Below are 13,446 nucleotides of genomic sequence, written 5' to 3' on the forward strand. Positions count from 1 at the left end.
TCACTAAACTCCTGATGCCCCTGTTTCCCTTATTTCGAGACAATATTTAGACAAATCAGTTACAACAAAGCTGTGAGGGTTCACACCTAGGTCTGTGACTTCAGGCCCACGCTCTGAACCATCAATTCACACTGCCTGCAGATATTACTATGCAAGCATTATCACCCCACTGGATAAAAAATATGTGAAGGCTCACAGCCTCCCCTTAGCCTCTGCTCAAGAGAAAGCATCTGGGTATTCTCTGCTTAGCTTCTTTCTCTCTGGAGGGAAAGAACAAAAGTAAGACACGTGGATAGATTCTCTTGAGAAAAGCAACCAAAAAAGAATGATCACTGCACTCCAGGGTGCTGCACAGGCAATGAAGCTGAAGCCTAGATAGCAAGGACGGGAAAGAATGGTTGACAGAGAAACCTTTTTGGGTGGACACTGCAGGCTCCTAGGAGTTCTGGATGCTAGAAAATTCAAGTGGCAGGAGATTTTAATAAGAGTTCCATGCATATGAATTGAGACCCCAACAGCTGAGAGCCCTGAAACTAAATACTAGCATTCCTTTTAGGCAGTGCTTTTTCCAAATGAGATACCCGCTCAGACCCTGAGCCCCAAGATTAATTACAGTGATTTATTAAAAAATGTAATTACCAGATTCCCTAATTCTACTAGTTAACTCTATGTAGCTGAAGTATCTGATTTATTCATTAATTCCTTTTTTTAAAAAAAATTATTTTTTAAAAATTGAAGTATAGTTGATTTACAATGTTGTGTTGGTGTAGAGCAAAGTGACTCAGTTATGTATATGTATACATATATTCTTTTTCAGATTCTTTTCCATTATAGGTTATTACAAGATATTGAATATAGTTCCCTGTGCTATATTACAAGATACTGAATATAGGTCCTTGTTGTTTATCTATTTTATATATAGTGGTGTGTATCTGTTAATCCCAAACTCCTAATTTATCTCTCCCCCCTGCTGCCCTTTCCCTTTGATAACCATAAATTTGTTTTCAATGTCTGTGAGTCTATTTCTGTTCTGTAGATAAGTTCACTTGTATCATTTTTTTAGATTCCACATATAAATGATATCACATGACATTTTCCTTTTTCTGTCTGATTTACTTTACTTAGTATGATAATCTTTAGGTCTATCTATGTTGCCGCAAATGGCATTATTTCATTCATTTTTACAGCTGAGTAATATTCCATTGTATGTATATGTGTGTATATATATATATATATATATATATATATATATCACATCTTCTTTATCCATTCATCTGTTGATGGACATTTAAGTTGCTTCCATGTCTTGGCTACTGTAAACAGTGCTGCTATATTCATTAATTCTTGAAACTAACTTACAAGATCCAAACCAGTAATTTGAGGACTACATAAATTCTGTGTTCAAACTCACCACCTTTCTTTGGTAGGAACCAGAAGCTTGATTACCTTCATATGGATAGTGAGTTTAAATGAGGTCAGCAGCCTAATTCAGGGCATACTGGTTGGAATGAGAAAGAAGGGCACCAGGCCAAATCCAAGATACTGACTTCTTGAGGTTTTTAATAAAACTGCTATACACTTATATTTGAACCAGGGAAGAATTTTCCAGCCCTTTGAAATATAGGAAAACTTCTTAAAACTAAAGAGATGATGTTATTTCCAGGATGACTTGGGTATAGCACTTCTTAAAAGGAAGATGGATCCGATTCTGTTTTTGTTTGCACTGCCTTGATTTTGTGGAAGTTGCTGAGCAGGGACAAAATTAATCCCTGTAACAGCTACCAGATTAGATACAGACTACTTTGCACGTGTCCAGGAGACCTGGAATGCAGACCCAGCTCAGCCAGTAACTCACTATTCAGCTTTGGGTAAGTTACTTTACTCTTCTGGATCTCAATCTCCCCCCTTTTCAAAGAGAGCATCACTCTTACAATACCTACTACTTAAATTGTTTATTTTTTCATTTCTTGACCATCCAGGACAGATGCCACTAGAAGATTACAGAATTTTTCCTCTAAGCTCAGATGAAAGTTTTTGGAATCAACTCTAGTAGACTTGAAAAGTTTTGGAAACACACACACGCACGCATGCACACACGCACACACACTGGGTCTGCCTACCCCGTCATATAACCTGAGCTTCCTGGGAGTAAAGGCTATCTTCTCCCGCTTTTGTTAAGTTCTCCACAAGTACTAGTACAGTATTCTAATATTTAAACTCGCTCACAGCTAAATAAATGTTTAGTAAACTACCTCAATCCACTCAACTCTACTAGACATTTTCAGCAAAAAATTTTGCCTTGGTTTTTCTATTTTGCTAGTCTTTCCTAACCAGTGTGTGGTACACTAATTTGATGTTTAAGTAAGTTTTAAACATCTGCTGTTAATAATGGATTTTACCACCAAGTGACATCTCTTTTGGTCCCTGCCCTCTGCTTGCTTTAGAAAACAAAAGTACTTACAGTAAAGTTTCAGGTATTATGTCATAGCACCGACTGAGTGATAGGTGTTGGAGGTAGTTGAGCTGGAAGAATTCCGGAAAGCAGTCACTTTTCAGCATGACACTATCGCTGTAACAGAAGGAAAAATTCAAAATGTAGCCATCAATCCCAGATGGAGAAGACAGGAATAGTCTATCGCTTAGTTCCTTCAATTCAACATATTAAGATCCTTTCTTCACTCAGTGAGCAATCATGAATTTTCATTTTTAAAAAAATTTTTTGTCTTAAATAAAAACATACCTTAAGTCTAGGTGGACAAGACTGGGACATCTTCCAACTAAGGTAGAGACATCTAGAAAAAAAATGATGGTCACTATCAAATGAGGAATCAGACAAGAATCCCTGCTGTCAATGCTTCATTTCACATTGTGCTGGAAATTCAGAATGGTGCAATTAGAGTCACTCACTGTTAGAGACAAAAAGCAAAATTATCATCTTGGCATATAAGACTTTCTACCCGGAAAATCCAAGAGAATCATCTGAAAAACTACTGGAAATACACAGTAAGAGAACTAACTGCGTAAAATGACTGGAAAACAAACTCCTTAGCTTATCTATGTGTCAGCAGTTGCTGACCGGAAATAGGGAAAAACAAGTCCTATTCACAATAGCAAAAAGCAAAACCAAACAGCACAATATACAAACAAACAACATATCATAAAGGTAGCACTCAAAATCAGTGGGGGAGATCATGGATTATTAAAAAATAATATGGCTACCACAACTGGAAAAAACTTACTTCTCCAGCTCAAATAAAATATCCAAATAAATTCCACATATGTTAAAAACTTCCAAATGCAAAAATGAATAATTATTCATTGCATCTTGGGATAGGTAAGGAGTTTCTAAACATAAAGTAAAACATAAAGGGAACACTGATAATTTACTACATAAATTTTTTTTTAAATTTTTATTTATTTATTTTGGTTGTGCTGGGTCTTCATTGAGGCACGTGGGCTCCTCTAGTTGCGGCGTGCAGGCTCTACAGCACGCGGGCTTCAGTAGTTGCGGCGCGCGGGCTTAGTTGCAGTGTGTGGGATCTTGGTTCCCTGACCAGGAATCGAACCTGGCCCCCTGCATTGGAAGTGCAGAGTCTTAACCACTGGACCACGAGGGAAGTCCCCTGCTACATACATTTTTTAAAAACTCTACCATGTTAAAGCAAAACAGAACACAAGCAGAATTAAAGAGGTATCAGAAAACTGAGAATAAATGTTTCCAACAGAGTTAATGGTCATTATATAAAGAGTATTAAAAAAAAAATGGGCAAAGAACATAAACAGATACTTTGCAAAATACAGACATAATAAAAATGGAGCAAGAAATGCAAAATAAAATTAAAATATTGCTTTTCTGCCATCAAATGAAAAACAAATCCTATTATAATGCCCAGAATTGATGAACTATCATAAAGCAGGTCCCTCCATATACTAAAAGTGGATATTCAATTTTATGCAGCCTTTCAGAGGACCTGATTTTTTTTTTAAGTGAACTGATCTTTTTTAAAACAAGTGTTCAGGGCATTACACATTTAGCTCTTTGGCTCAGTAATTCCACTTTTAGAAAAATAATTAGAGATATGCATTACGATATTCATTGTAGTGACAGTTACAAAAGCCCCTCCCCCTGATTACTTTAATAGGTTAACCTGCATCCAATCTATGGAACACACTGCTAACAGGAGCTATTAAAAAGCTTTTTAATAACATTTTGTGACATGAAAAAATATTCAGGATATGTTGTATAGTGAAAACAAAACAAAATATATATAATGCATTATAATCTCAATTTAGTTAAAACACACAAATTCATATTTACGCACAAACACACACAGAAAGAAAGGGGGCTGGGGGTTGGAAGGCTGGAAGAAAATAATCCAAATGTTAACTACAGTCACCAATGATGGTAGGATCAGAGATAACTTTTCAGAATTTGGAAGAAAGTCACATGCGGTACTTTGTAATCAGAACATGAATCAGTGTTCTTTACTTTGAAAAAGAGACAAATTTTATTACTGTTTGAGGGGTTTTGTTTTTTTTTTTCCCTTCTCACAGCTACATCTTCAGTCCCATCCCCTCCCCTGAATCCTAGACTTGCATTTTCAACACAGCCAACACGCCCACAGGGCTATGTGATAAGCATCTCAAATTTATGCCTAAAACCAAACGCTTGATTTCTCCTCTCAATCCGCTCCTTCCCTAAAGTCTTCCCCATCTTAGTAAGTGGGAACTTCACCAATCCAGTTGCTGTAGCCAAAACCCTGGGAGTCGTACTTGACTGTTTCCTCATATCCCACATCCAATCTGTTACCAAATCCTGTTAGTCGGCTTTCAAACTGTGTCTGAAGTCGGATCACTTCTTTTTTTTTTTTTTTTTTTTTAATTCCTTAGCAAGAGGCCCTGAATTTTTTTTTTAAATAGGAGCACACCGTTTTTGTTTGTTTGTTTTTTTATTTGTTTATTTTTGGCTGTGTCGGGTCTTCGTTTCTGTGCGAGGGCTTTCTCTAGCTGCGGCAAGCGGGGACCACTCTTCATCGCGGTGTGCGGGCCTCTCACTATTGTGGTCTCTCTTGTTGCGGAGCACAGGCTCCAGACGCGCAGGCTCAGTAATTGTGGCTCATGGGCCCAGTTGCTCCGCGGCATGTGGGATCTTGGCAGACCAGGGCTCAAACCTGTGTCCCCTGCATTGGCAAGCAGATTCTCAACCACTGTGCCACCAGGGAAGCCCTCGGATCACTTCTTACTTCCTCAAATGTTACCACCCTAGTCTCCAGCAGCCTTTTCCCAGCACAGCACCGGAAGGAGACTTCAAAGGTGAGTCAGATCATTTCACTCTTGCTCAAAACACTCCAATGGCTTCCCATCTTACTCAGGAAAAAAATGGAAACAGAGCTTTTGCCTTGGCTTAGAGAGAACCCCCCAGCTATCTCAGCTCCTACGACGGTCCTCCCCGCCTCCCCCCTCACTGGCTCCCATTCCGAGAGGAAGAAACCTCACACATTAATAAAGTTTGCCTATTTTAAAAAATAAATAACATTTATTGATTCATTTTCCGATTACAAAGTAGCATGTGTGACTTTCCTCCAAAGGCACTTGCTGGTCCTTAGTTCTAGAATGTTCTTTCCTTATGTATCTACATGGCTCACTCCTTCAGGTCTGTGCTCAAGTGTCACTTCCTCAGGAAGGCCTTCTCTTTGACCATTCCATCTGAAAAGAGCCCCCTACCTGCCACACTCTACCTCAGCACTCTGCTTTAAATTCTTCCTCCTTGCATTTTCACCTCCTTTTATCACATTTAATTCCTTGTTGATTGTCTGGCTTCCCCACCAGAATGGAAGCTTCACAAGGATGACTTTCTCTGTTCTGTTCAAGGCCACGCCTCCCAAGTCTGAACAGGGCTTTATGCATTATAGGGGCTCAATAAATTGGAATAAATTTGTCTCATTAGTCACTAAAAAATGAAGAAGTGCACAGCACAATTTTAAGTGACCCATCATCTCGCCAGCCAGCCAGCCACCCACAAAATCCACAACCAGATACAACCTTACTTTGCCACCACCTGGGAAAGAACGAAACCTTGGGGGATAAAACTGGTCAGTCTCTGTCTCCAGCCCTTGTTGAAGCCGCGGTCTTCCCTCGGTGGGAAGAGTTAGTAAACAGCAGTCCCTGCCAAGATTCCTCTTCACTGTCTCCTTCATTTCACTTGAGTTAGAAGGGATCTTAGAAACCACGTAATCTAACCTGTCATTTTAAAAGAGAGACAATTTTAGCTACAGAAGTCCAAGGAAATCCCAGACCAAAAGCTAGGTCCTCCAAACCTCATTTGGTGCTCATCTGGGTAGAGAATGAAAACATCAACAGCCAACCATTACTGATCTCTCATTATGTGCCAAGAACAATTCAGCATCCTGCACACCTATTAACCCATTTATTCCTTACTCTAAGAGGTGGGTTCTGTTATCTCCATTTTATTGATGAAGAAATGGAGGAACAGAAAGGTTAAGAGACTTGCTCAAGGCTCCCCAGTAAATGGCAGAGTGGGTACTTGAACCCAGGAGGTCTGGCACCAGTCTTGGAGCTAAAATACAAAATCTGTATTACCATCTAAACAGTGAAATAGTGTGTGCCACTGCTAAAGACATCCATTTAAAAATCTTTGACTCCCATTGTATAATTAAGGAAACTAACACCTCAACTTCTACCCCGCGTCTTTGTCCTTGCCCTGAATGTGTCTAGCAAGCAGGATTTTACTACCTATTATTCCTGCCAAAACTCAGTAAAAAGGCGATTTGTTCTTTTTCGGAGGAACAAAGAGAAGGGTTTTAAGCCAAACTTGGACACAATTTACAGCAGTCTGCCTACAGCAGAGCTTCTCGACCTTGCACCCAGAACCTTGGTTCATTACAGAAAAACTCTCAATAAAGAAGTGGGAAATTGAGATATGGGCAGAAATGTACATAGGGCACTGTCTTGTCCTGGGGATGAAGAGGGAAGAACCAGGGGTGGGATTCAACGTGAAGAGCATGCTCACTGGTGGGAGTTTAAAATCCTTGGAAGGCAACTCGGCAAGAACTATCCAAAACCTGAGAACGGAACCTAATCCCCGAGCTGGCAATTCCACTTAGAAATGCACTCAAAGGTTCACTTCTGTCCCTACCAAAGCTGTTTATAAAAGGGAAAAACTGCAAAGATTCTAAACATTCATTACAACGAGAGCAACTGAGTAAGTTATGAATGAATCAACACAAATATATTTGATGGAATATCACACAGCCAGTGAAAATGACATTTGTGTAGCTACTAAAATGGGGTTACCTGAAATAAAAAGGTGTTACAAAGAATTCCATACACCATGTCCCATTAAAAAAAAACACTTTTTAACAGGAAAAAAGACTGGCAAAATGTTAGCGGGACTATTGATTTGTTTTTGTGTTTTTACATGTTTTGGGTATATTTGAGAATGACTAGATAATACTATAACCAGATTTAAAATTGTGTTTAAAGGGAAAAAATGTAGAACAGAACATTTTTCGGTTAGACACATTCTGCAAATGTTTGGTTCAAATCTTTTTAAGTATATTAAAAACTATAATAAATAAAAACGCTTATAATCAGATGAGCTGACACCACCAAGACACGAGGGTAGGACTGAGGTGTGTGGCTGGCTTAACTAGGCTTTGTGCAGCCCACAGCCTGAGATCACGAAGGGAAGCTGTTAAAATGCTAAGTGAAATAAGTCAGACAGAAAAAGATAACTACTGTATGCTATCACTTATATGAGGAAATCTAAAAAATACAACAAACTAGTGAATATAACAAAAAAGAGGCAGACTCACAGATATAGAGAACAAACTAGTGGTTACCAGTGGGGAGAAGGAGGGGCGAGGGGCAATATAGGGGTAGGGGATGAAGAGGTACAAACTGTTAGGTATAAAATAAGCTACAAGGATATATTGTACAACATGGGGAATATAGCCAATATTTTATAATAACTATAAAAGTAGTATAACCTTTAAAAATTGTGAATCACTCTACTGTACACCTGTAACTTATATAATATATATCAATTACACTTTAATAAAAAAAACCTTGCCATTTGCAAAAACTTATCTTTGCAAATTAAGATTCTGTCAATATTAGACAAATAAGACAAAGCATAACTGTACGTTGAGGCTTATAAAGACTTCAACTGTCACCCATTACCCCTGATTTCAAATGTCTGTGTTCATCTAAAAAAACCTCATTGTCGGGGATTCCCTGGTGGCGCAGTGGTTGAGAATCTGCCTGCTAATGCAGGGAACACGGGTTCGAGCCCTGGTCTGGGAAGATCCCACATGCCGTGGAGCAACTAGGCCCGTGAGCCACAATTACTGAGCCTGCGCGTCTGGAGCCTGTCCTCCGCAACAGGAGAGGCCCGACAGTGAGAGGCCCGCGCACCGCGATGAAGAGTGGCCCCCGCTCGCCACAACTAGAGAAAGCCCTCGCACAGAAACGAAGACCCAACACAGCCAAAAATAAATAAATTAATTAATTAATTAATTAAAAAAAAAAAAAAAGGAGGCCATCGGATTTGGCATTTGGGAGTTAATTAGAGAGTTCTGAGATGATTTAAAAACAACAACAAAAAACAAACCTCATTTTCCTCTTGGACTGACTTGAGAGGAGTTAGTTATAAATATGAAAGAGGGTTTATAAACAGGGTTTCTCAACCTTGGCACTACTGACATTTAGGACCAGATTCGTTTTGGTGTGTTATTCTGCTGTCCTGTGCGTTGTTCACCAGCATTCTCGGCTTCTACCCACTAGATGCCAGTAACACCCCTGCAGCCGTGAGAATCAAAAATGTCTCCAGACTTCGCCAAATGTCCCCTTGCAGGCAAAATTGTCCCCAGTTGAGAACCACAGCTTAATACTGATCAAACGCTGCACCGATCGATTTTTAATGTTGGGGTTTTACCTAACAATTTAGTTAATGAAAAGAACTTCTTCTGCTTAAACATAAATTGCTTTAAAGGATAAAGGTTTCCACTTTCAGATTCTGGATTCCAACCCTGCTACCCACTAGCTGTTGGCATTTACATGACCCTTCTGATCAGCCAGCTGCTACCTCATCTGAAAAATAGGAATAGGAACACATGCGCTGGATTAAATGAAACAACTTATGGAGGACCACACCTAGGAGATGCTCGAGAAATCAAACCTGCTGTTATTGTCATGGCTGCTGTGGTTAAGGGGCCGGCAGCCCGGCAGGTCTTACCCGATCTCTGCAGATTCTTTCGGTACCCGCTGAGATTCAGCTGGGTGACAGTCTCTGACACGTGTGCGACAGCCACCTGCACATGCTTTTCAGTGAATTCATAGCACCAGGAGAGGTTCAGTTCATCTAATCTGCACACAAGAGGGGTGATAAAGGAAAGCATGAAACCGTCACCCAGAATGAGTTCTCGACGTAGCACCGCCTAAAGCTGCAAACCAAGAACATACAAAGCTGTCGATTCCTTACCATTTTCTGCACAGAACCTCTGCTCCTCTAAGCAGCTACATTCGCTCACCTGAAACTGCTTTCTCCCATCTTGTTCCAGTGTGTTCCAGAAACTTGCCAGGGGATATGAGCCAAGGGCTTAGTGAATGCTGCCCCCTTCTGGAAGAGGAGGGAAGCGCTCTCCTCTCCTGCTCAAACCTCATTGCAGGACTAGATGGAAAAATTCTAGTCTCTATGCTTTCTTTCTCAGTCACCCGGGTTGTTAGCAAACAACTACACAGTATGAGCAAGCGCCGGAGATGCTTTGAAAAACTGTTGGATTGTACCGGGGATTCCTAATAAAGAGATGCCAACATTACAAAAACCCACTTTACCTTATTGGGCCTCTGCTAACTGAGCAAATGAGGGCTTCAGAGAAAGAGTCCAACCATTAAACTATACATCCCATTCCTGGCACTGCTAAGAAAATGTAGGGCTACCATTTTACCTCATTGATAACATTCTTATCCAAAGGCAATCTACTTTCAACAGATCATTAAGTAGAAATAAGTACAATGCTATTAGCACAGAGACCAAGGGATATTAAAAAGGACACAGACACAGACACACACACAGTACTGGGTATTCTGTGAACCATGTCCCTCCCTCACTTATTAATTTCTATAACTCTGTAACCTTATTTATATACTGACATTACCACATAATATAAAAGATGTTTTTAATGGAATCACCCAAATTCATGGTGTATTTTGCAATAACAAATTTAATCCAAACTGTTAAGTTAGGTCTACAGATATTATAGGGAAAAACACCTGACTGTACAGTCAGGTATAAACAGATACTGTTTGTACATATTGTTGATAAACACACTACTACATTTTCCGTATTTTAATAGTCACAGAAAAAAAAGAGATCACTACACAAGTATCCTTTGGAAACTTAATCGATTTGACTTCTGAGTTTGGATGGAAAGTTTGGAGGGCAAAAGGCATTGCATTATCCAAATCAAGAGCTTGGAGAGTTAGGAATAGCTTAAAAATTTTCCCTGATTCTATTCTGATGTGAAAGATAACTGTATATTTGAAACAACAGTTCTATAATCAAAATCTCAAATCTCTCCTACCTGCAACAGCTGCTCAGCAAAGTCTTCAGGGCAGATTCAGAGAATCCAGAACACCCAGAAAGGTTTAATCGCACTAAATTTGTGTTCTGAGCAAGATTACTGGAGAAAGAAGACAAAGTCATAAGAACACCAACAAGACACTCTTACTCAATCAACAAGCATGAGGCTAAGTGAGACAGTTAAAAGCACACAGGCCTCTGAGTCAGAAGTGAGTTTAAATTCACATCTTACTATCTCCATGACACCAAGTAGGACATTTTGCCTTAGTTTATCATCTGTGAAATGGCAAGATCAGTACCTTTTTGGTAGGGTTGTTAAAATTAAATGATATAATGTAATAAAGGCCTTAACAGTGCCTGGCACAGAGAGTAAGTCCACAACAAACACAGCTCAATGTACTTTAAAAAAAAAAAAGAACAACCCAGCAATGAAATAAACATTTTTCCATTTCACCCACAATTGGTAAACTTCTACTTATAAAGTCACTAGGTTCTTTCAATTTTGCCCTCTCCTCTACATTCCCAAATGCCTCATGTTAGTGAAATAGTGATTAACAGTGAGAGTTCTGGAATCATACTATATTGCCAGGTTCAAATCTTGGTTCTGCCACCTATTAACTGTGTGACCTTGGACAAGTTATTCAGCCTCTCTGTTCCTCAGTTTCCACATCTGTAAAAAGGGAACAATAAGAACATATTTCATGGGGTTGCTGTGAGGATTAAATCAGAATACCTCTAAAGAATCTAGTATCTGGCACATGGTACGTGCTCAATAAATGTTAGCTGCTATTATTATCATTATTCTATTTTTTCCCATCAGGTGTCATCATTTCTTACCTGAATGAATACAATAGTATCTTAACTAATCTAGTTTCTTTTATGTCTGACTGACCCTCTGAGATGCCCAGTGAGTTAATTTTCTAAAATTCAACTCTGACATGTTCCTTCCATCCTCAGAACCACTCTCCTCTCTTCACCACGCTTCCCTCTTTACAGCACACAACAGAATCCAGACTTCTTCCAGTGTGGCAGGAGCCCACTCCACTATGATCTGGTGCCTGACCACCCTCACCTGTCACCTCCCTCACTGGGCCCCACGCTCCAGCAATTCCCGACCACTTCAGAGTTTAGACCCAACCAGACTGCTTCCTTCCCCATATCATGGGGAGAACTCCTACCTACATATTTGCAATACTCAGCTTAAGAGTCACTTCCTCCGAGAAGGCTGCCTTCTCGAAATTTAATGAGGTCTCTGTGTGTTGCCACATATTCGCCAACGCACCTAACAAACACACAGCACTGTAATTACTTGTTTCTCCCACGAATGAGGGAGGGACCATGCCTTGATTCATCCCTGTATGTCTAGAACCTAGCACGAGCCCCGGCAATATAGTTAGCATGCAAACTTTGGTTGCCTAGGTGAGTCCTGGAAAGTTTTGCGGAAGCTGGAACACTGCACTGGATATTTTCTGAGTCCATCTGGATATGGACAGGACACCCCAGGTACGCTCAGGAAACAAAATTAACAAAACAACTGACTTTGTGACACGCTCCTGGCTGCCACTCACTTGACAATGGGATCCGAAAGCCGCAGGCCTTCTAGGCTGAGATTCTGCAGCTTGGAGCAATGAGACAGAAGGCCGTGGAGGGTAGACACATCGATCACCGAGTTCGACAGGTCCATGTGCTGTACACGAAAAGGGCTGAACACAGAAGGAACAAAAAGAGGTTCCACAAGGTGGCTCACACCAGCACATCCAGCTCACAACCGACCCTTTTCTCCTCCCCACCTGGGCAGTCCATCACAAACAAGACCCTAAATACGCATTTCAAATATTAGCTATAGTTTTGGTCATAAAATAAGTTGCTACTAGCTAATTCCCACCCTCGTTTGTTTTAAAATTCGAGAGCATTTTTGCCAAGTCCAGATGTTGTGCCAGTATAGTCCCAGGTAGAAAATTAACTAATGGGCATCGTGAGAATGAGCTGGATGTGGATGACAAAAAGGTTACGCCTATGATGACTCCCAGCAAGGGTGAGTGGGTAGAGTGCCAAAACAGGGAAGACTGTGGACGGTAAGTTGTAAAGGGAGGCTAATATCGTGGTTCTTGGTATGGCTATGCTAATATTAAGGTACTTGGAGGAAATCCAGGTGTGGAGGTTTTTAGGTAATTAGAAATAAGAGTTTGTTTGAAAGAGAGGGCGGGGCTGGAGATGAGACTGTGAGAGTCTTGGCATAAACATGGGTGTACAGGACACAGCTTGTCCGAAGACAGTGTGTGGATCAGGAAGAGAGGGCAGCCAGGCACAGACCCTAGAGGCACAAAGCCAAGCACGCACGTGAAGGAGACCAAGAAGGAAGAGCCGCAGGAGAAGGATAAACAGCCGTGGGAGAGGAGTGTCGCCATACGACCCCGGCGAGAAGGCAAAAAGGCCTCGAGTCGGGATGCGTGTTTCATCCTCAGCTCTGCTTATTTTTCTGTTCAGTACCTAGTTATTCCACTCAAGTGTGAGACGGCACTGAACCACACTGCAAAACTATCAGTAATACTTTTTCAGAACAGTCTACAAAACACACCAAGAGAGGGCCTTTTTTTTCAGGATGCAAATTTGTCCACGATAGGATCAGAAACTCAAGAGTGACAAAACCTGAAAGGATGCCTCACATTTTTTCTTGATCAGAAATGGGCAGTGGGGAAATAGCTAGGCTGCCTTGCATCTGTTGGTGAGGGCTCTGCTTGGCTCCTGCCTCATGGGACTCTGGACGCCCATCTACTGAGGACCCCAAGTGCATCTAAGACCCTGGGAAGAGCCCAAGAGCAGCCCTGAGTTAAAATGGGAAT

General features: G+C 40.7%; 1 protein-coding gene across 2 annotated transcripts in view; it reads right to left on the reverse strand.

The window, feature by feature from the left end:
* The window catches only part of SKP2 (S-phase kinase associated protein 2), a 60,329-nt gene that overhangs the window by 32,184 nt on the left and 14,699 nt on the right, over window positions 1–13,446 (reverse strand). For both annotated transcript variants that reach the window (XM_082453825.1, XM_082453824.1), the window contains exons 5-9: window positions 12,172–12,306; window positions 10,605–10,703; window positions 9,257–9,387; window positions 2,741–2,792; window positions 2,462–2,569 (exon numbers count right to left, since the gene is read on the reverse strand). In XM_082453825.1, coding sequence (XP_082309951.1) covers window positions 2,462–2,569; window positions 2,741–2,792; window positions 9,257–9,387; window positions 10,605–10,703; window positions 12,172–12,306 — 525 coding nt within the window. The remainder of the gene's footprint in view (window positions 1–2,461; window positions 2,570–2,740; window positions 2,793–9,256; window positions 9,388–10,604; window positions 10,704–12,171; window positions 12,307–13,446) is intronic.

Source organism: Balaenoptera physalus (genome assembly GCF_965194825.1).
Source record: "Balaenoptera physalus genome assembly, chromosome: 3".
NCBI classification, from domain to species: domain Eukaryota; kingdom Metazoa; phylum Chordata; class Mammalia; order Artiodactyla; family Balaenopteridae; genus Balaenoptera; species Balaenoptera physalus.